At 38.0% G+C, this 24426-nt stretch overlaps 2 protein-coding genes across 2 annotated transcripts in view; both read left to right on the top strand.

The window, feature by feature from the left end:
* The window catches only part of LOC114664587 (gastrula zinc finger protein XlCGF57.1-like), a 536731-nt gene that overhangs the window by 235856 nt on the left and 276449 nt on the right, over positions 1-24426 (top strand). The window lies entirely within an intron of this gene.
* Positions 10058-13457, top strand: LOC127529160 (gastrula zinc finger protein XlCGF9.1-like). The gene is made up of 2 exons (XM_051931929.1): positions 10058-10105; positions 12906-13457. Exons 1-2 carry the CDS (start codon positions 10058-10060, stop codon positions 13269-13271), a joined length of 414 nt encoding a protein of 137 aa, XP_051787889.1. The 3' UTR covers positions 13272-13457.

The raw sequence follows: 24426 nt of genomic DNA, 5'->3' as shown, positions 1-24426 counted from the left end.
CCAGCAGAGTAGGGTCTCTTTCGGCAGTGACGGGGATTCGAACCAGCAACCTTTGGGATACCAGCACAGATCCTTAGCCTCAGAGCCACCACTCCGCCCCAAACTATTCCAAATACCATAACTGCTTTAGTGTTGTTACTCTCACTGCACCTTCTTCTTCTTCTTTCAGCTGCTCCTGTTAGGGGTTGCAACAGCGGATCATCTTTTTCCATATTACTCTCACTGCACCACTTGGAGTATTTATATCACTGTATCTGAGTGGGGAATCACAGCTCACAGCTGATGATTGGAAAGAGAATTATCGGTATACAGCATCAAGCACACGCTGCCTCAGCCATGCCGTCTATTGAACTGCTCCCACATGGCAAACACTTCAGAGCCTTTCCTCGCGGTTCAGAAACAGTTTCATCCCAAGAACTATAAATGCACTCAATCAGTCCATCAAGTGCTCCTTGTAGAACTATTTGTACTTATAAGTACAATTACCTCACTGTAAACTTGTGATGCAGTTATAATATTGCACAACCTGAGCCACTTTATGAAGCGCGTATTTATATATTTTAATTATTCAGAGAGCTGTAATATCACAAATGTACTAGATTCTGTGTCCTGTTGGAGGAAGAGAAAGCCCGGAAGCACGTAGTGATTCACACACATAGAGCACATAGAAGATCAAATACAAAACAAAGCATTTAACGTGCTATTTTAGTTGCGATGGGATTTGAGAAACTAGTAAATTAAACAATTTTAAGATGAAGTTTATGATGTTCTACTTTACTGCGGTGGGTTGGCACCCTGCCCGGGATTGTTTCCTGCCTTGTGCCCTGTGTTGGCTGGGATTGGCTCCAGCAGACCCCCGTGACCCTGTGTTCGGATTCAGCGGGTTGGATAATGGATGGATGGATGTTCTACTTTAATGACAAAATAAACTACGTGATTAAAGTGGAAATTTTATAGATTAAAGTTGACATTTCATCCTTTTTTCCACTGTGTGTCTTTTTTTTCTCTGTACCCTAATAAGCTTTCATATGACACTCAGACGGTGGGCTACGACTCGCCTTTTTATGGCGACTTTGATATGTGACAACTTCTTTTTTATTTTGGGCACTGTGCGACTTTGTGAACTTGAGCTTTCGAGTTTCTCCAACACGCTGTCACTCGATCAACTTCCTTTTGTTGATTATATCACTGTTTAAACCAACAAATAGTAAATTTTTCCTTCCTGAAATTCTTCTATTATTTTCCCTCTTGCTTTTGCCATTGTCTTTTCACAGAAGGCTGAGCTTAAGGGCTATTTACATTGATTTGCATATTCAAAGAGGCATAATTCTGGGAGGAGTTGGGGCGGGACAGCAGGCACGTGCACATGAGTTACTTTTCACGCTGACCGGGATTTATGTAGCAGAAGAACATGGAAGTTGGCATATGCACAGATTTATGCATTTGCATTTTTTTGTGCGTAAGTGCATTTCCGCTTTTATCTGTACGCCATGTTATAGTGTGAATTCTACGCACGCCATTATACATAAGGCCCTGGGAGTGGCTTCTTCTTAACACCGTAGAGATTACATCCCTAAGGATCATTATGAATACGTAATCCCAGATACATACTGTAACAGTGGGTGCAATGGCAAGCCCAAATGCAGTAGCATCAGAGCGGAAAAATCATAGCGGTAATCGACTACATTACATAAATGTAGAAGCCATCAATAAAAACCTGCGCAGATGCAGCCTATAAAAGGGGAAGAGTTTGCATGGCCATCGTTCTTTAGTGTAACACTGACGGCTGGGTAGGCATGTCTTTTCAGGATAGCGAAACAATAAAACAGCCTTGAAAAAGAGCACTAATCCGTATGAGCCACACGTGTTTGCACCCCACTTTGCTACAAAAGTTTTGGCAGTGACACAAATGTTGTGTTTTGCAAACTTTGCTGCTTCAGCATTTTCAAATTATTTCTTACACATTCTTACACATTTACACATAAACATTTCATAAGTTTCAAAGGCTTTTCTTGGAAAATACATCAAATTTATGGAAAGAGTCAATATGGTGTTGACCCTTCTTCTCTAAAACTTCTGCAATTTCCTCTAGCATACTGGACATCAGCTTCTGGGACAAATCTTGACTGATGGTGATCCATTCTTACCTTTTTTAGTTTTTTTTTGTGGCCTTCTGCTTATCCACCCGCTTTTTGAGAATTGACCACAGGTTCTCAACGAGATTAAGATCTAGTGAGTTTCCTGGCCACGGGTCCAGACTTTCAATGTTATGATCTCCGAGCCACTTCTTATCACGTTTGTCTTAAGGTGCTCCATCATGCTGGAAAATACATAGATCATCACCAAGTTGCAATTGGATTGTTGGGATTAGTTGCTCTTGGAGGACGTTTTACTGTAATGCCATACTTTATTCATGGCAGTGTTCTTGGGCAGAATTTAACAGCTGAATACCAATAATTTCTCACTGCCGTTATAATTGTTCTCTTTAAAAACAAATTCAATATGCCTTCTGGCCAACCTGTTACAGTCATTTTTCAGCATGGTGTTAATTTGTTTTCCTTTTGTATTACGGATGAATAATATAAAAGGAGTTCTTGACTTTGTGCACATGTGGTTATTGCAGTCACTGCACAATGAATGTCAGGAAATTTGTTGGTGACATCAAAAAATCTGCTTGTGAAGCTGTGATACAAGACTTCTGACTGAAAATTCTGACATGACAGATTTTCTTCTGATTATTCCCCACCAACTGTAAGATGTCATCAGCCATCACAAGCCGTCTTATGCTGCATGTGAAATGATGGCCAATGAAGGTGAAATTCAGGCCATCTTAGAATGTTTGGGAATATGGAAGCAAAGCTGCATACTACACAAAGGCAATGTGCAAGCATGCAACTCAAATCCAGTATAATCAAACTGCACTGCAATGCCATCTAGTCTGAACTTCATCTTTTCCATATGCACTGCTATACTAAGTTAAAGAAGTAATTAAGAAATAAAACTCATTCATTGTCAAGCTCTCTTAATAAAATGCAGGATCATGCAGGCAAGATCTTGTTCTGGCAGCAATAGATGCAAGAAAGTAACCACTGCAGGGCACTTTCACGAAATCACTTTCAATCCCTCACATTTAGTATTGCCAACTATCAATACACAGGGGTCCTCAAGATGTGGGGGGATAAACCTCACATGGACACCAAAAGATCACACAAACTCCATGCAAAGAGTGGCTGAGCTGGGAATTTAGGATACTGCAGCTGTAAAGTACCAGTGCAAATCATTAGTCCACCATGCTGTACCCCAAAAAACAAAATTTACCTTAAACTCTTTGACTAATTTTTTTTATTCTATGTACAATATATATATATATATATATATATATATATATATATATATATATATATATATATATATATATATATATATAAGCCAAAAACCACTTACTCACTCATCATAAAATCTCCCAAACCATGAGGATTTGGGACTTGAAATTTGGAATGTAGGTTACCCTTGGTCCATAGGTGATCTCTAAGAAACGGTTTTAAAAATTTCGTGGTCCAAGCGAAATTTCTTATAGTTTTTTAGACCTTTCTGTATGTCTGCCCGTTTTTCACGCTTTTCACTTTCTTAATGGATTTAGATCGAGTATTTTTCTATAATTTGCTTGAACATTCTGGTTTATTTTGCGACTTCTCTCATTACACTAAGAATCATAGTTCGCTTGCAGGAGCATTATATTCACGCTAATCCAAGAGAAAGGCTGCAGGCCGGGGGGAGTGGGGAAGAGTGACGTCAGGAGTAGAGAGCTAGGCAGGGCCTTCCTCACTGCCATGTTTCACTTCTATGCAGGCAAAGCCGCAGGGGATGGCTAATCTTATATATAAACGTCTGTGCATGGAAGTGTGTGTGTCTGTCTGTCTGGCCCAGAAGTGAGAAGTAGAGTTGAGGTAAGGGCTCCACCTCCGAGGATATACAAGTGAGGCCAGCACGTCGGCAAAATGAAACCTCTGAAGAAAGAGTCACTCTCCTTAGCCGCTAATACAGAAGCAAGGCGAGCACATTGCCAAAACAAAACCTCTGAAGAAAGACAAAGTAATTTAGCCGCTAATGCACAAACGATGCAAGCATGTTGGCAAAACAAAACCTTCAAAGAAAGACAAGGTTGCTTAGCCACTAATACACAAGTGAGGCGAGCATTTTGGCAAATCGAATCCTCCTAGGAGAGAGATGCCCATAGTTGTTCCTTTCAATTACCTGACATCTCTACATTTCAATTTTTTTTCTGACGATTTCAATAGTTTTTAGGACCCCGGGGCTTTTTACAGCACAGGCTTACACAGTTAGTAGTAAATATGTGGCCAAATCTTGTATTTCTGTATTAAGCATAGATATGACTTACCTGTTAATAAAAATTTTCAAAGCTTAATGGCAAGTCAGAGAGTGGATAAATGAGTGAATGGAGTGCAAGAGTACTTTGTAATGGGTTTTCATGTTCTATAAAATTATGCATTTTTTCATAGCATATATTGACAAAAGAGAAAAAAAAAAGAATTTTTTTACAGAGCAAATTTAAAAGGAAGAAAATAAAATAGTCAAAAGTTTGGAATTTTCTGGATTGTTACAGTTAGGTCCTTAAGTATTTGGACAGTGACACAATTTTTATAATTTTGGCTCTGTACGCCACCACAATGGATTTGAAACAAAGTAATCATTTTGTGACTGAAATGTAGACTTGCAGCGTTAATTTAAGGGATTTGCCAAAAATCTCATGCGAGCCGTTTAGGAAAGACAGACATTTTTTCTGCATAGCCCCACTATTTCCAGGAGCTCAAAAGTATTTGGACAAACTAATATAATAAAGAATTTTCAATATTTAGCTGAAGATCCTTTGCAGTCAATGATTGTCTGAACTCTGAACCCCTGGCCTTCTCCAAGTGCTGGGTTTCCACCCAAGTGATGCTGTGCCAGGCCTTTACTGCTGTCATCTTCAGGTGCTGCTCGTCCATTGGACTTTCTGCAATCTGTTTTGTCTTCAGCAAGTGACATGCATGTCCATTTGGGTTGAGGTCAACTGATTGATTTGGCCATTGAAGAATATTCAATTTCTTTGCCTTGAAAAGCACTTGGTTTGTTGTCACAGTATGTTTTGTCTCATTGTCCATCTGTACTGTGAAGTGTCATCCTATCAGTTTTGCAGCATTTGTCTGAATCTGAGCAGATAGTGTAGCCCTGCACACTTCAGAGCTCACCCTACTTCTTCTGTCAGCAGTCCTATCATCAATAAACACCAGTGAGTGACTTTCATTGGCAGCCATGCATGATCAGACCATAACACGGCCTACACCATGTTTCACAGATAATGTGGTATTCATTGGATCAGGAGCCATTGTTTCTTTTCTCCATACTTTTCTCTGTTCAACATTCTGGTACATATTGATCTTCGTTTCCTTTGTCCAAAAAAAATTGTTCCACAACTGGACAGGTGTTTAAAATATATTTTCTGGTGAAGTGTAATTTGCTTGAGGTTTACCAGTGGTTTGCACCTTGTGATAAACTCTCCGTCTTTACTTTTATGGAGTTTTCTCTTGATTGTAGACTTTGGCAGTGATAGCCCTACCACCTGGAGAGTGGTCTTGGTTTGGTTAAATGTTGTGAATTGGTTCTTCTTCACTAAGGACAGAATTCTGTGACCATCCAGCACACTTGTCTTCCATGGTTGACCAGACCTTCTGCTGTTGCTGAGCTCACCAGTGTGTTCCTTCTCTTTAAGAATGGACCAAATGGTTGATTTGACCACTACTGTTGTTTCTGCTGTCTCTCTAAAGGGTTTGTTTTGTTCTGTCAGCCTGATGATGGCCTGTTTTTATTTGCATGGACCTCATATTGAGAGTTCACAGTGACAGCTTCCAAATGTAAATTCCACACTTAGAATCAATTCCAGACCTTTTACCTGATTAATAGTAAATGAAATAATGAGGGACCTGCTCACATCTGGATATGGAACAGCTTGTCACTCAGATGTCCTGAAAAAGGGATGATGGTGGAGGTGGGGGCTATGCAGAAAAATGGCTGATATTCCTGAATGGCTCATAAAATATTTTTCTGAAAAGCTTTGAATTAAAGCTGTAAATCTACACTTCAATCATGTAATTATATCTTCATTTCAAATCCATTGTGGTGGCATACAGAGCCAAAATTATAAAAATTGTGACACTGTCCAAATATTTATGGACATAACTGTATACGAATGGCTCCTAAAACTAAGTATATTCTTTATTTAAATCTTCATAATAAATTGCATTAGGTTGAGGTTATTGCTACAAAAAGAAGTTTGACCAGTTAAGGATTTGCGTACTTTCTCCTTCCGTGATCTTACAGTAGCTATTTACACATGGAGTTCAGTAAAGATCTGCTCTACTTTTATTTAATCAGACCGTCTTTATATATTAATGTGACTTTTATAAAGAACAATTACACAATTGCACTAGCCATACTTCCTGCGTTTGTCGCATTCCTGGTATTTTGATAGAAAGTGTATTGCTTTGCAATATTTGTGCTATAGTTTTATTCCCAATGAGCTATCTGACCATAAGAGGATCTATAACGAAAAACTAAAATGTTTTTAGATGTGTTTGGTTTAATTCTGCTATTGCTAAATGTTGTTCTTTCCACAAAGAAGATGCTGATACCACTTTCAGTAACACTCACAAATCTGTGACAGAGAAGACATTAAAGAAGAATTAAAGAAGAGGACCCTAAATGGGAACCTGTCCTCTTGGAACCAAAGCATGTCAGCATCAAACAGGAGGAATTTGAATGGAAGTCATTGAATATTAAAGAAGAATCTGAGCATGAACCTGTCAGTATTGACACACAGAGACCTGATCTGATACACAGTGTTAAAGAAGAAGAAGACGTCCATTTGGAGTCAGTCTATCCATGCAAGTGTCAAGATGGACTGATATCAGGGTTAGTTTCCTGTCCATGTAGATCCCGTTCTCTTAGGGAGCATGCCATCAGACACCAAAAGAACTGAGGAAAGTTTATCACAGAGCACAACTGGAGATGAACTGTCACCAACAAGTCATTCTGGCAAAAGAAAGTGTCAAATAAAAACGCACGTTAGCCTTGGGGGTCTGTGTCGTTTACCCTACATGGAAGTTTTGTGCTTTCTGTTTTGTTCTATATCCCCAGACACATCACAGAAGTAGAAATCTGCTTTGAGAGAGTCGCAAGCCAGCTGCTTTGATACTGTACTTTATTTGTTTTCATCCAAGCAGTAGACACTGCTGCAGTTAGTTGAGTGAATACCTCATTTAGTTGGAATGATATAAAGTTCAGATTAGCAAAACACATTAGTTTGGCTTGTACAAAGTTTGTTGCTGCTTGTTAATAAAGTCATTAAATACTTTTTATTGCCATAACCGCATCAGTTGCATGAAGTTTATTTTGGCAAAGCCGTTTTATGTTTTTATTAGGTACAGAATGTTCAAGAAAGGATTTCTTTATTATTGACAGGGCCTCTTTTAATTTATTAAACCAATTAAGGGATAAATAAATATATTTGTCAGGGACTCTCTTTGTGCATAAATATATAATGTAGGGAGTCCTAGGTATACAACTTTAGTGTGGATCACAAAAGCATGATGTATGGGGGGCTATTTGCTCTTACGAAATAACAGAAAATGTTGTCCATGTTGGTCCATGCATCATTAATTTTCAAGTAACTCCAATTTCTTTTTTCAAACTTTTTACGTATGGCACCACTGAGTCCCAAACCACAGACATAATAATGCCCAAGCAGAATTCCTGGTTCAAATAAAATATTTTTATTTGCTTCCAACACCACCTTACTCAAACACCAGCCATGATGCACAATTATTGATTCTCTCTTTACACCTCCTGTAGAGTGTTGCCCACTGCCTTCTGACTCAGTTAAGTGAGCCAGTGGGCTCTCTTTTAAGTCCAACCTGGAAACTGCTTCCTGTGTCATGTCCAGGTCATCGGGAGTACAAAAACCAGGTCAGTCCTTCCCAAGCAGCGCCCTCTAGTGGTATCCCAAGACCACAGCAGGACTGCATTTCCAGAATTCAACTCCCATGATGCACTGTGGATGTTTTAATCAGGTTCAGGCCTGAGGAACACAGGGAGAATGAATTGTTTCCAGTATGCCTAGTCCATATATTATGGCCTCCTAGCTGGCTGAGAATCCCTACGTTATCCCAAGCAGGTTGTCTGGTCCTTCTTCCATGGCACCTATAATACACACACGACCATGTTTACCTTAATACACCTTGCTGATGCCCAATAGTTATTACTTGCATTAAGTAAGAAACAGCAGACTTACACTTACCAGAAGAAGAGACAATGGCATAATTTAAACATCTAGTGGTATTTTTCCATTTTTTAGGAAATACTAGAAAGTGCTCAATTTATTGCAGGTGCTTAGTATGGCCCAATATTTTAGAAATACAGTAGTGGTCAATCTATATCAAGCTATTGAGGAGATTAATTGTCCATAACCGTTGCTTCAGTGATTAATATAATAATCCTCAAACTGTTTTTAAAAGAAAAAAGATTCCAAAATAATGCTGAGGTTCTATGAGATAAAGTCTCAATGATAATGCAAATTTTATTTTACCAACAATCTGGTTGTAAATTTGATTTTTAAAATAGTTTCTCACCTTCCTGGCTGTACTGTGTTCTGTCTATGTGGTAAGCAGTTGTAACACAGAAAATGCTGGAGAATGCAGAATTCAGCAGGTTGGGTGGCTTATCATATACAGCTCTCTCCCTCTCTCCATCTCTAACTGCCATTTTGTGGGCTTACTTGAGTTGGCTTGTTGCCTCTAATAGAGCAGAACATTTTACAGCCAGATGCGATTCCTAATGCTGGCTTCCTTTAGTCTGTCTGGACAGTGAACTCATCCTCACCCAAGGTCTTATCATATACAAGTAAACATTTAAACTGAGCAGGCACAGACCATGTGTATTCAGTAATATTTGAGTTACATGATTATTGATTAAATGGAAATTGTTATATTTTGGTTTAGAATAGAATTGAGATCACAACTCTGGCTTACAATTCTTGGACACCTCAGTTTTTCAAGAACAATACGCATGCTTATTAACATAGACTGCACATTTTTTGCTTTGTGTGAAGTAACATCCACCCATTTTCTTAATTCACTTATCCAGGATAGTTTTGACAAAAGCATCAGCAAACCTTTGGACATATTCCTCTTTAAGTAAAGTCCAGCATAATGTCAGCATAATTAAAAATCAAAAATACATAAAACAATTACAATAATCCTTCAGAGAGCCTTACATAAATATCTTATTAAGAAGGCAAACACAGTGTGTGTATGTGTTTAAAAGGACGCAATGGTTTGTAACATATTAATTAGAAATGTTCTATGACTATTTTGTCACTTGGTAAACAGTTAATTGGAAAACTAATCATTTTCATTCAACTGTAGTCACGCATTCTTTTTTTTGTCACAATCATTATGAATATACACCCTCAATAAGAGTATGGAGTAAATGGCCAAACTGCTGGTCTGTGCCCAAAACACAGGAGTCTTTGCTTTCTGCTAAAGAAGTCACTTTTACCTTATGTTATCCTGCTTGTTTTTTTTTTCCTCTTGCAAATTAGATCATTAGAAAATTTAGAAACATTTTGATGAAGACAGGCCATTCAGCCCAGCAAAGCTCATCAATCAAAGTTGAGTTTTGAAGGTCTCTAGAGTCCTCCTGTCTACCACACTACTTGGTAAGGTATTCCATGTGTCTGCAGCTGTTTGTGTGAAGAGAGACTTCAAACATTTGCCCATAACAAGTTTTTAACTGCATCCTTATGCTCTAGCTGTACTCATTTTCAAGTAACAGCCAGTACTAATTCTTTTCATAATGTTAAACACTCTGATTATGTCACCTCTTAACTTCTGTTTACTTAACCTGAAAAGGTTTAACTCCTTTAATAATTCCTCTTAATTCAAGCCCTGTATAGTTCTTGACGTAGCCTAGTCACTTTTTCTGGACTTTTTTTAGTGCTGCTATGTCACTTGTAGCAGTAGAGGCTCTTATCGACCTCTTCAACCCTCAGGTACGACGCCAAACACCACGTAAAAGACCAATTATTATTTATTAAATAATAATACTGTTCACAAAGCACCCTCCACTCCACACTACTCATACAATAATCAATTCTCTTCTCTATAAACACAATAATCACTCCTCCTCTCCCAGACACTTCGCCACCCTACCTCCCAGCTCAGCTCAATGTCTGGGCTTTCCCAGCATCCTTTTATACCCCCTGACCCGGAAGTGGTTCCTGTCCCATAATTCACAAGTCCTCATTCCTTCCGGGTCAGGGTAAAAGTCCTTCTCTTCAACCTGGAAGCATGTCGTTTCTCCTGTTCATGTGACCAGGATGTACTTCCAGGTTATAGGGCACATAAGAGTCCGACTGCCTCCCTACAGCGACTCCTGGTGGCCCCCATGGTATCCAGCAGGGCTGTGCATACAAACTACAAAGTCCATGAGGCCCTGCTGGAATTCGGGGAATGTCCATGCTGTCGGGAGAGCTCCACCTGGCGGCCTGGGGGTGAGGGCCAGAATATTTACCCGGCCATCCACCACACACTTTTATAGCCCAAGAGACCGTACTCCAGGTAAGAGTACTTTACAGTATTCATTAGTACGTTGTAAAGCTTTAACATAACCTCCCTGGGCTTGTACTCTATATGTTGTGGTATATAACCTAACATCATGTTAGCCTCTTAATGGCTTCTGGGTAGTCCCTAGATTTTGATAGTGATGAGTCCACTACTGTTACTATGTTCTTTTTATAAGCAATATGAAATAAATTTCATGAAGCAAGAGCTTCCTTTAACCTGTGTGACCACCAGGTAAAAATGCAGGTTGTAGAAAATGGCTTCTCAGAGTAATGTCTTCATTAACAAAATTACTGTAACTGTTACGCTCAGGTGCAGTAAGGCCACCTGGTTCTGCTACACCATAAATCGCTTGCAGCTGCAAAAATACTCCATATTTAAGTCTGTTTCAATTGTCCCCTGACATCTGGTAAACAGAGTGAGCAATGCAACTTACAAAATATAGCTATGAGATTCGATTACATAGAATCTTTAATCATTTTTTTAAAACCTCATTCACTACAGTATTAACCAGAACAAAATATTTTGCCAACTGTTAAGCTTTCACGTCTGTAGTCTCCTATATCTTTTGGAAATTGGTTCTTTATAAATGTGCCTGCTATGAAGGTCTATAAAGTGATATGGTATTTGGGTTGTTATTTGATTGAGTTTTCTTAGACTTCATGGCCCCTTTATATTGTATTTCACGGTGACACTTCTGGCTGCTGTATACTTTATTGGTGTTGCCTTGTGGTGCAACAACTGCAAAACATGGTTTCCACAGCATGTGCTGTGATTATTATTATAGTCTTTAATCCCCCAAATAATCCCCACAAGAGAAGAGTAGCCTTTTTACACTACCAATACACTATTGTCTTCATTTTCATGAGAACACAGTGCTTACACTAAAGATGGTAATTTCAAAAGTTGTTTCTCCTCTCTTTCTTCTACCCTCACATATCACAGGGAGTTTAAGGTTATGGACATTCATTGGTTAAAGCAAATAATAGGTGCTCAGTCACAGAGTCTCTGATACTATCAGAGAAATTTCATGACTGATTGTTTGAATACAAATACTACAGAGTGGACTATGTTCTTGATTCAGAAGCATTGAGAATAGAATCGGGATTGAAATTTTAATGCAATTAATTGTGCAGCCCAGATACTATTTCAACAGGGTTTCCCAAATTTCTTTTTCTTTGAATCTTGAGCTAACACTGAAAGCAATATACTGTGTAACATGTAGGAAACAAAAACTGGCCAACCATAAAATTAAAATCATATAAAGCTTTTTTTTCAGCAGGATTAAACTTTGAAAACATGTAATGTGTGTATATTTAACTGGAATTCCTGTCTTTCTGCAGGTATGCAAAAGACTGACAGCTTCTCCCAAACCTCATTTGCTCAAACTTGTCTAAAGTGCAACCCAGAGCCAACACTACACCATGAAAACAAGGAGAAATCTGGAGCTGAGACTTTAACACCAAACATTTTACAATGTGACTGTCTCACTGCTACAAAAATGAGTACAGAGATAATCAACATACAAGGAAAAATGAAAGTTTTTAAATGCAAAACTAAATACAAAAGTGATCAGTGGGGTAAAGTATTCTCCTGCAGTAGTAGTCTTCACACCCACCAAAGAATTCATACTGGAGAGAAGCCGTATTGCTGTGCTGAATGTGGTAAACGATTCTCTGAGAAAAGCAGCCTTCAGAACCGCACAGGAATTCATACAGGAGAAAGGCCATATTTCTGTTCTGAATGTGGAAAATGATTCTCAGACAGCAACAATTTTCAGAAACACATAAGAGTCCACACTGGTGAGAAGCTATATCGCTGTTCTGAATGTGGCAAACAATTCTCCCGCAGTGGTAGCCTTCAGACCCACACCAAAATTCACACTGGAGAGAAACCATATTGCTGCCTAGAATGTGGCAAAAGATTTTTGGATAATAGCAGTCTTTGGATCCACACAAAAGTTCACACCGGAGACAAGCCATATCACTGCTCTGAATGTGGTAAATGCTTCTCTGACAGTAGCCACCTTCAAACCCACACAAGAGTTCACACAGAAGAGAAGCCACATTACTGCTCTGAGTGTGGCAAGCGGTTCTCACACAGTAGCACTCTTCAAAAACATGAAGAGTTCATACTAGGGAGAAACCATTTTGCTGTTCTGAAAGTGGTTGGCGTTTTTCACAAATGAGCATTCTTCAGACACACAAAAGAATTCATACTAGAGAGTAGCCGTATTGCTGTTCTGAATGTGGTGAAACATTTTCAGACAATAGTAGTCTTCGGGTTCATACAAGAATTCACACAGGAGAGAAACCTCATTGCTGTTCTGAATGTGGTAAACGGTTCTCCACCAGTAGCCATCTTCAGATTCACAAAAGAAGTCACACTGGGGAGAAGCCATATTCTTGCTCTGAATGTGGAAAACATTTCTCCATCAGAAGCCATCTTCAGATACACACAAGAATTCATAATGGGAAGAATATGTATTGCCTTTCTGAGAATGGCAAACAATTATTGGATAGTAGCAATCTTCAGAGCCATATCATAAGTGATATAGAGGAAAATCTGCAATGCAGTTCTGAATATGACAAATGATTACTCAGGAGAATTTTTCAGGCATATAAAAGAATGTTTACTTGCATTCACAGGACAAATCATTGTTGTGCCAGTTTCTGTAAACCTCTTTCAGCTGCTGTTCACAGGGAACAATTCTGGAGCTTCAATCAGTGTTACTGGTAAGAAATCACGCAAGGTTCTGTTCATTTCCATATCATGTCTACCCATTGAGAGACTGAATGTGAACCTGGGACCTCCGAGACAGTAGGAGGCACTTATCTAGTGGTGCTAATGGCTTGGTGCAGTTGAAAAGAAGGCTGCTGAGTATTCCAAAGGCCCAAACCGTTGGTCTAGACACTGATGAAATCTCAGGGAGGTTGAGAGGAGAAGGAGCAATACAAATGTGGGGGATAAGCACAGTAAAGGCAGAGAGAGCACCTACTGATAGGCAAGAGGCATTTTCAAAGTTAGAAATCTGATTGGCCATTGGGCTAATGGAGTAGTGCCGGAAAAGGCTGCTATGAAATCCAGCCACCCAAATGTGTGTCCTGCCACTGCCATCTCAGAGAAGTTTGCAGCTAAGCATGAACCTGTTACAATGAGCCTCAAAATCTAAATCCTCAGATCCAATGGATGGGAGTGACAACAGCAGTAATAAAATAACATGTCATGACTAGTGAAAAATCAGCAATTGCAAGAAATTGAATTTTGCAAAGAGACTTACAGTTTTGATTTGCAGAACATATTCCAAAATTATGGCGTTTGTGATTTGTGAAATTGACATCATTGACTGAGGAAGCATGTTTTTAGATTGTCTGAAAACTTTTTCTCCATGAGCAAAACCATAGACATTTTTGTCGTAGTTATGCAGAAGCACTGGCACTGCTCAGTTTTATCCCCTGTATTTTATTTTATTTGTAAGCAAGTATGGGGTCACCACATGTCTGTTTCCTTATTTTTATCTCTGGTACCCTTCTCCTCCCACTTCGCACTTCCCAAAACTGTCAAATAGGCACACCATAATATTTTATTATCCATGTCACCTTTCCAATGGAAACTTCCTTCCTTCCATTCTGGACCCTTTTCATGTTAAATGCATGGGTCTTAAAGGGGTACAGTTTATTGCCATAACCTTAAGGAGTAATATTCCTTGTCAGAGTTACACAGAGTCATGAAGCATTGACTTGTAAAGTAGGAATCAACCTTAGACAGGACGCCAGGTCCAAACAATTCTCTCAAAACATCTTTTCCAAAATCCATACTGATTAAAACATGAGATGTGTGCAAATAGATAAACACATAAAGGTTAAAGCAGGGATTTGGATAGTATTAGTCCCAAGAGTTTACTCTCCTGCAACTACTCTCCTGCAAGAATGAAGAGAGAGGTAATAAAATGCAAAGAGATGAAAACTAAAGTAAGCCAGATGTGGAAGAAAACAATGAAAAATGCCCGAGATGTTTTTGGATACACTGAACTGAAACTCATAGGTTCTTATGGACATTCTGCACATTAAAATTACCCACTGTGAGTTATAGAATGGGCAACCGTAACTGCACTGTAGCCAATGTGCAGAGCTTTATTTGCAGATTTTACATAATAAAGGAACAGTAATGAAAAAAAAACTTAAGTAATGAAGGAGGATAACACTTCTCCTGTAAGAATGCAAATAAACTTATAGAGAAATAAATAGAGGAGAGAGAGTGTGCAAGGTTTTAATAACCAAACAATGCCACAGACTCTTACCAGCTACTCAGATATTGGCATATACTGTATTTCCATTCAGTGGAGTGGGCTTTATTATAGCCAAGTAGTGTTTGCTTAATGACGTTTGATACGGATCTAACAGACTACACATTGCCTAGGATAAGCATTGCCCATCAAGTGTCTATACTGGGGCAATTAAAAATAGTACAGATAACAACTTCATATGAAGAGAAGAACTCCAGTGTGATGTCAAACCAGGATGAGAGTGGCTCCAGCACAATGAAAGAAGGACAACCACATTAACACTAGGGAATCCATTCCTGGGCTCCCGATTACCAGGAGCCCAGGATTCCCGGACATTTTTCATTCCTGCATTCCCAGGAATGAAACTGCTGTAATTCCCGGGAAAACGGGAACGGCCAAGCTTGCATATATAGTGTGTAAAAATGTAAAACTCGACCAAGAAATAACAGAGTTATAGTTGAAAATAATTAAGGTGGCGCCATTGCTGCAGCTTGCACTTCATCAGACAACAGCTTTGAACAGCAACTTGAAATTGCAATGCATCAGTCTGTTACATTCTCATTATCTGTGCCAAGAAACTTGACAAGAAACTGGATGCATCAGTAAAAGCTGAAATGGCGGTGTTTCAGAACAACGGCAAGTGCGGGCATTGTTTAGAACAAGCGTATCAGTATCCAATGATTGTGCCGCCTACTTCAGTGGAGGCAGAGTGTGCTTTCTCAGCGGCTGGCGTACTTCTGCACGAAGGTGCGCTCTTGCCTGGACGACCACACGTTGGACACGTTAATAATAATAATAATTCATTACATTTATATAGCGCTTTTCTCAGTACTCAAAGCACTATCCACACAGGGAGAAACCAAACCCACAATCTTCCACAGTCTCCTTACTGGAGAGCAGCAGCATTACCATTACACCACCTGAGAGGACGTTGTGCTTTCTATGCTCTTATTACCACAACTAAAGATACATGTACTTATATGACAGCATGAACTGCTCGTAGATAAGGTTAGTTAGTTAGTAGTTAGTTTTTTTTTGTTTATTAATTTTTATTGTAATCATTCCATACAAATAGAACAATTTATAACAAAACAAAATTGAAGACAAATCAAACCCCACCCCTGAGAAGGAGAGCTTAGCTAAAGGAGCTTTTTAATAAGGCAACAATAAACAAAAGAAAGGGAGAAATATATATAAGTAAATAAGAAATGGAGAAGGGAATTAAATGTGGTAATAGTTATTTCTCTTATTCTAAAATAATATTGATTAGATCCTGCCAGGTTTTGAAAAAATTTTGTACAGATCCTCTAACTGAGAATTAGATTTTTTCCAATTTCAAATAATATAAAACTTCGGTTTCCCACTGACTTATCAGAGGAGAATTAGGATTCTTCCAATTTAACAGAATAAGTCTGCGTGCCAAAAGTGTAGTGAATGCAATCACCGTTTGCTTGTCCTTCTCCACTTCAAGTCCGTCTGGAAGAACACCAAACACAGCTGTTAATGGGAAGGGATTGTGAATGATGTTCATTTGGTGCAGGCCCAGAACATGTGACCCAGAGAGGCAGGAGCTTGGTTGCAGCGTTCGCAGGTTGGATCTTGCCCTGGAAACATTTTGGACAGTTTTAAGCGAGACAGATGAGCTCGATATATAATTTTTAGATGAATAATTCTATGCTTTGCGTATATGGAGCTCGAGTGAATTCTCTGCTTTGCTACCTTTCACTCCTTTTCTGATATATTGATTAAGAGATCTTATTCCCAATGTCTTCTTGGATCTTTGAAAGGTAGGGACTCTAATAGGATTTATATAATGCGGAAATGGTGTTTAATTCCTCGAAAGTGAGCAGTATTTTTTCCACCATTGTGGAGGGTGTGAGGTGGGGAAAATCGGGCAATTTCTGTTTAACAAAATTTCTAATTTGAAGATAGTGAAAGAAATGTGTAGCTGGGAGGTTGAATTTTGAATGTAATTGTTCAAAAGATGCAAATATGTTGTCTATATAAAGATCTCTGAGCATTTTAATCCCAAAACTTTTCCAGGTATTAAAAACTGGATATGTTTGCGAGGGTTGAAAAAGGTGGTTCTCTTGCAGAGGTGCCACGGATAAAAGATTTTCCATCTTAAAATGCTTTCTAAGTTAATTCCATATTCTGAGTGAGTAAAGCACAATTGGGTTATTAGTATATTTGCGATAACTTTAATTTATTGGAGAGCAGAGCAGGGAATATAAAGAAGTACTACAGGATTTTACTTCTATTGCGGACCAAGCCTGTGTATGTTCATATATTTGTGTCCAGGTTTTTATGGCTTGTATGTTTGCTGCCCAGTAATAAAACTGAAAATTAGGTAAAGCCATGCCACCTTCTGCCTGAGGTCTTTGTAGGGTCGCTCTTCGGATACGTGGGTGTTTTGAGTTCCAAATGAATGAGGTTATTGTTGAATCTAACCATTTAAAAAACAATTTATTGATATATATTGGAATGTTTTGAAATAAAAAAAGAAGTTTAGGAAGGATATTCATCTTAAATAAGGTTAGTCTTTTATTTGTGTCAACATATTGCAGTAGTTTTATTAAAAATAAGTGTTGGTCATTCTAAAACCATTCACATGTGAGATGCCCGTGCACTGTGTCATCCCCGGGAGCCCAGGATTCCCGGAAATGAAATGCAGGATTCCCGAATTCCCAGAAATGGATAAACCCGTCCGGGAATTGATTCCCTAATTCACACACACTTAAGGAAGAAGCTAAGAGGACAGCATACAGTCCAGAAATCAACTATGATTATGTTGTACTACATTGGTGTCACAATCCCGAATTTCCATTTAAAGAATATACCAAGAAGGTTTTGTTTGTTTTGTTTTTTCTTTAAACAGGAATGTGAACAAGTACAAATTTTGCAGGGGTATGTGACTCCTGAAAATGAAGTTCTTTAATCTGGCAGTTTATTGCTACCCCAAAGACATGCCCACACCTTAAAATAGATGGCAAAGGAGTAAAAACCTTAAAGAAAATGCTTACTGAGCATTGAGAATAAATAAGGATTATTAATCTAATCAAACAAATATAATCTAATGAAGATATTAAAGCTATAAGAATGTAATCTTTTTATAACTAATGAAATGGGGAATAAGAAAACTGCTTAAATTGGGTTTGTGTGTGTATACTGAGAAGGGCACATTCCTTAGAAATGTGAGTACCTGGCAGTTCTTTGTTTTTCTGTACTCCTGTATGTCATAAATTAAGATGTCACCCATAATCTATGTATGACCTCAAAATGAACTGTTATGTTTTTTTCTGTTCTCTCTTTGGCTAATGAATAAGCTATGTAATATAAAGAGGAATTTTTTCTTTTAAGCAAGACTGTCTGTTCTGACTAGCCAGTGGTACTGAGCTGGGTTGGGCTCCAGTATCTTCGGAGGCATGGGGGGCTGCAGTCTCTCTATCTCACCAAGAATAAAGAAATTGCTTTTTATTGTAGATATTGGGGTCCGTTTCGTTGTCGTTCCCGACTTCCTGCGACCACAACTTCAATACTGATCTCCATCTAGTAGGATCCTGGCCATGTTTCTAATCTCTGACTGAGAACTTGACTGTTCAGGTTTATCCAAGTGGCTTAGTTTAGAGAGAAATGCCCAAAGGCCGGAAGACGTGATGAGTTCCAACAAGATGGCACTCAGATAGTGAGCTACAAACAGAGCCAGCGAGCAGCCAGATGTGTTTGCTGCAGCTTTCTCATTCTTGGTAAAATATCATTTTCAAGAATTAGTCCAATAGACAATACCATTCATACCCCTTTCTCCAGCTTCTTTCTGTAGAACATTCTAGCCTATATGATTTTATGCTTAACATTCAACTCTGTCTTTTTTTTTTAATTTGTCTTTAGATTTTTCATAACTGAAATGATCTTTGTCTTACATCTTCTGTGGTGCCCAGTCTGCCTAATACAAGTTAAACTACTTTTATGTGTATCAGTAAATTCAAGTGTGTCCTTTATGGATGGACCAGGTTCAGTGCTGGCAAAGCACTGTGAAAAGGTCGTTCCACTTTCAATACTATAGTAAAACCATAATTGCAGCAAAATAAAAACAAACAACCATCATGAGACATAAAATAATGTTATACTTATCCATATTAAAGAATCTTTCTGCCTACAAATCTACATTCAGGCTTCAGCATGAGACCCCAATAAAAGTCAAGAGAGGCGAATGCAGCAGTTAGCCGAGGTGTTCTTGATGCTATGACTATTGTCTTCTCCACATACAGTCAGCATCTGTAGCAGGTTTTATGTTACAACAGGCCACAATTCAAAAGTCTTGGAGCTATGCAGGTTAGCACCTGTGGTTTTCCAGGGGTCTGAAATATTAGGGTTTGGTAACACTTTTTATACATTTAGGGTAGTATTAGGAGCTTCTCTCCTGTCCAATAGAAGCAAAGACATTTCTCAGAGCAGAGCCCAGGAAATACTTTCTCGCAGACTGATAGAGCATAATAAGGCAAGCAAACAGTAAGAGTATGTAATAAAAATGGAAATATAAGCAATGCAATGTAATAAACTAATAAGTAGAAATAAAATATGCATTGTGCATAAAGTAATAATATTCATAAGCAGATTATACAGACCACAGTGACCCAATGAATGCTGGTTGTACTTCATGGCTGAATACACCAAGATAAACCTACATGTAAATATACAGTAGAAAAAAAATCAGCTAAGTCAGCATACTCATTTAAATCATAAATCACATTAATTTTCAGTACACTGAAAAGCATACTAATAAGTGTACTAAGTAAAGTTACCTGGCTGGGTGTTTAATTGGCAAACTGAACAAAGGGAAAAGATGTGTCAATAAAAGAGCAAACAGCTTGATAAATAAGCACATGAAGGAGAAAAGAAGACCATCATCGAGGAAAACAGAAAAGAGAAAGACACTGGAGAATAAAATTGGAGCTGGGGGGCAAATCCTATCTGATGCAGCATTTATGCAGCTGAAGGCCTCAACAATCAAATTTTGAGGAAGGGAATAAGGAAATTGTTTTCATGATCAAATCCAGGGGCAGCTTTAGCATTTTTTCTGCCCTGGATGAAGCTGTAAATGGCAACCTCAAGCCAATTGTATGGTCCTTTCTATGACACAGGAGTTTCATAAATGTAGAATTATTGCTATTTTCTACTTTGAAATAGGTTTACCTACAGAACATGACGTTTGTAAGTTTAAATGGGTTATAATGTGATTTCTATATTGAAATTCATGTAGACTTTGATGTGGACTATACTTATAGATTCATTTTAATGAATTTCACAATTCTTTGTAAATGATGCCAAACAAAACTAGCAGTTTATTACAAATATTAGGTAAATAAATGTAAATTTGACGTTATATTTTACAAACAAGTATTTTTTAGTTACAAAAATATAATAATGAACAAAATAGCATAATGATAAGTATAAGTTAATTGTTTGATGGTAGTTTAGTTTTACAAACAGAGTACCAGTTTTAACTAAAACAAAAAGCTGATGTAGAATAAATCACAACATAAGAAACAATAAAAATAAGTACAGAATATCACTTACAATGTATTCATTAAATCTATTTAAATATAATATTGCAATATCGCAAAAAACTCATAAATGTATAAAATTGAATTATAAATTTAAAAAAAGCAGTGTCTGCCCCCAAGTGCAGACTTATCCACTTATCTCTCCATCTTGACACCGACCTTGAAAGCCAGGCTTTAATTTAGGGTAGTTTTCCTTTTAGCTGCATTCCTCTAGTGTTTCCAAAATTGGGCCACTACCCGAAAGGTTCAAGCATTGAGTAAGATGCAAAATAAATACATAAATAAATAAAAGTCCAAGTATCTTCATTACTAAAGTTTTAGTAAAACTCAAGGGAAAAACAGTTTATACAAAATAAAGACAAAAATTAATAATACTCACGCAAACAAAAACATCTTGTTTGTGATGTTTCAGTTTCAGTATTACATTTCTCAGTTATGTTTCTTTAAATTTCTGTATTTGTTACTCTTTAATTTGCTGTATACTGTATGCTAATATATACATTCTTATACATATGTTCAGAAAACTGTATACCTCTATTTATTAGCAAGTAGTAATACAACAATAACTGTAGGCCACAGTGAAACAGCTCCCCCTGCACTGCCCTTGTTATGCCATTGCATGTTATGACTGCTTTCTTTCTCTTGAGCCCAGACAAATGTTTTATTTCTGTATGTGCGAGTTACTTGTGTACCGGGGCAATACAATACAATACAATACAATACAATACAATACAATACAATACATTTATTTTTGTATAGCCCAAAATCACACAAGAAGTGCCACAATGGGCTTCAGCAGGTCTTGCCTTTTGACAGCCCCCCAGCCTTGACTCTCTAAGAAGACAAGTAAAAACTCCCAAAAAAGAAAAACCTTGTAGCGAAAAAATGGAAGAAACCTTGGGAAAGGGAGTTCAAAAAGAGGTAGGTTGGGTTTGCAGTGGGTATTAAAATGAAGTGGGTCAATACAATACATTATAAAAATAAAAATATTACAAGTATGGTGCAGAATTTAACAATAGATGATATCACATAATATGATTTGGATTTGTTTAGAGTCCTGGAGACCTCAGCCATCAAGCTGCCTCCCCCATTGGCCTTTCCACAGCTGTGTCAGTGCTGGGCCAGCCAATCTGATGAAAGGACCCCTCTACCTGACAATTCCTGTGATCCTCCATCAGGGATAACTTTACTTTAGATAGGCAAAACAACTTGGCAGGTGGGCCATGGCACCAAGTGCCACATTTGAGTACCGAGAAGGGAAACAGAATGGGTGGTGAGGGTTAGTAACAAATTATAACTATCATATTACTTATGTTTTTGTGCTACTGACTGACAACAGAGATGCAATAGGAGGAATAAGTGCAGTGGTAATATTTTCAAAATTCTGTAATGCCTAATAATAATAATATTGGATCCAGCAGACCCCCGTGACCCTGTGTTAGGATATAGCGAGTTGGATAATGGATGGATGGATGGATGGATGGATGGATGGATGGATGGATGGATAATAATAATAATAATGAGAGGCCGATAAAAATAATTACTACAGTTCTTATTGTTATGAATAACCTCAGAAGCCCCTCTAGCAAGAGTTTGCCACTCCATTACCAATGCAAGCCTATTGTAAGTCTATTGAAGCGAATCATCATTAGGGAGGGTTCAAAATGCATTAGCTTTCTGTCTGAAATGTCACACTTCCAGTCATCTCAGAGTGAAAACCCTAGCACTGCCATAGCTCTTTTCATAAGGTTCTTGTTCTGCCAGTTCCATCATTCTACAAAATATACCCCAAGTTTGACAGGTTTTGCATCTTGTCAATAATGTATTTTACTTTGTCACCCGCAAGTATCAGAGGATCAATTTAGCCCCTGTCTGGAATTAAGTGAACAATGATCCTTTTGTTTTCCGCGTGCTGTCGGCACACTCCAAATATACACAGTAGATAGAAAGAAAGGTAAAAGAATCGCTAGTGCTAAATTAAAATACGAAAATGTACTGATATATGCAACAACTCATAAAGTAAAAAAGTCTATCTATCTATCTATCTATCTATCTATCTATCTATCTATCTATCTATCTATCTATCTATCTATCTATCTATCTATCTATCTATCTATCTATCTAAAAAAGTGGTTCTTTTCTTTCTTTGTTTTCTTTTTTTTTCTCTCAACCCAGTTTTGTCTTTATTATATCTTCATGATCCACAATCACCATGGAGCATCCAGGGAATCCATACCATTTGAAGAATCACGCCAGTCGTCGTCTTTCTCCTTTGGAGAATCACTGATGATTGACATCTTACAAGGGCGAAGGGGTGGGGCGGGTATTTTGGTTTCAGCTTTGCAAGGGCAATCCATCGCAAAGCATTCCACAAACTGTTCAATACTAATGTGATTAATGACTCAACAAGACCCTAGTTCAGACATGAAGCGATATGAGTCGCGACCCACAGTTTAAGAAAAGGGTTAAAGGGTTAAATTAACAGAGTAAAAAGTTTTTTTTTTTTTTGTAAAGTGAAATGAACCAGCAAAACATTTTACTAAATTTATTACATTATGCATTTTATTGAGGCTGTTGAGTTGCTTTAAAACAATGGCCTCACTGAATAATACAGATTTTCTTTATCAAAAAAGCAAAATTAAAATTAACCTTACTTAACCCTAAACAATTCTCTTAGCCTATAACTTATGCAATAAAATTAAATAAAAAAGTACTGCATAAGGAATAAATATATTAGACTCAAGAATGACTGTAATTTTAAAAATAAAAATGTGTTTGGAATGAACATATTATAAAAATAGCTAATGATACAAGTGAAAAATGTAAATCTATAGTTCCAAGTAAAGAATGATGTATATAGTATGTGGGTGTGTCAAAAGCACAAACAAGCTTTATTTTATATAATGGGATTATCAACATGTTCCATCACAGGGAGGCACTGCTGCTTTAATGATCATGCAGTCAGTCTTCATATACAGGAAGAGTGCATATTCTCCCCATGTTCACTTGGGTTTTTCTCAAATGTTCCCAAAGACATACATGGCAAGTTTACTGCCAACTCTAAGCTGTCCCTGCTTCATTGTAGGGGTGAGAGGGTAATAAGATGAGCTGGAACTTTTCCCAGCGCTGTTTTCTGCCTTTTGTCAAGTCCTGCCAGAATTAGGTACCCAACAGCCCTGAACTGCAGTCAGAAGGATGGAGAATGTCACGTTACCATCACAAGCAGTGTCGGATTTAGACCTGATGAGGCTTTAAGGTACAGTATATAAAGCTTGAAGGCCCCTTATTAAAAAGTCAAATCAGAAGATCTAACAAAGGTGCGATTCAAAACAGGAAATTGGGTCGACACAAAAAAAAATTGATAGCATATATTCATCCATCCATCCATTATCCAACCCGCTGAATCCGAACACAGGGTCACGGGGGTCTGGTGGAGCCAATCCCAGCCAACACAGGGCACAAGGCAGGAAGCAATCCTGGGCAGGGTGCCAACCCACCGCAGTATTTTTTTATTTAATGTAATTTTATTGTATTGATTTTATAGCAAATAATTTAAAGTGAAACATAATTATTTTCAAATGAATGCATTTACTGATTATATATTTAAAACTACAGTTCATATAAGCCACAAAACATTTCATCAGTTACATCATGTTGGGCCAATTTAATTTTCACAGTTTTGAGAAAAGACGGACTCCACGGTAAAAGTGTAGTTGAGTTTTGCTCAGCTCAACACAGACACCTGGGTCAAATTGACTGGCATAGCAACCATACTCCCGTCTCTAATGAATGGGATTTCTGTGATGTTTAATGGGCATTATAAAGGGTTAAATGGCACTGTGCGACTCTAATTGAACTAGTTTTGATCAACACCACTTTTTGACCAAAACAACTTACAGGA

The sequence above is a fragment of the Erpetoichthys calabaricus genome, chromosome 1, assembly GCF_900747795.2.
Source record: "Erpetoichthys calabaricus chromosome 1, fErpCal1.3, whole genome shotgun sequence".
NCBI lineage: Eukaryota > Metazoa > Chordata > Cladistia > Polypteriformes > Polypteridae > Erpetoichthys > Erpetoichthys calabaricus.
This window is presented reverse-complemented; position numbering and strand designations above follow the sequence as displayed.

What these genes read in the sequence shown, in the direction of transcription:
- LOC127529160 (XM_051931929.1), top strand. Translation starts at nt 10,058, where the DNA reads ATGTCACTTGTAGCAGTAGAGGCTCTTATCGACCTCTTCAACCCTCAG. An exon ending in TCGACCTCTTCAACCCTCAG is followed by an intron (nt 10,106 to 12,905) that starts GTACGACGCCAA and finishes ACTAGAGAGTAG; the next exon opens with CCGTATTGCTGTTCTGAATG.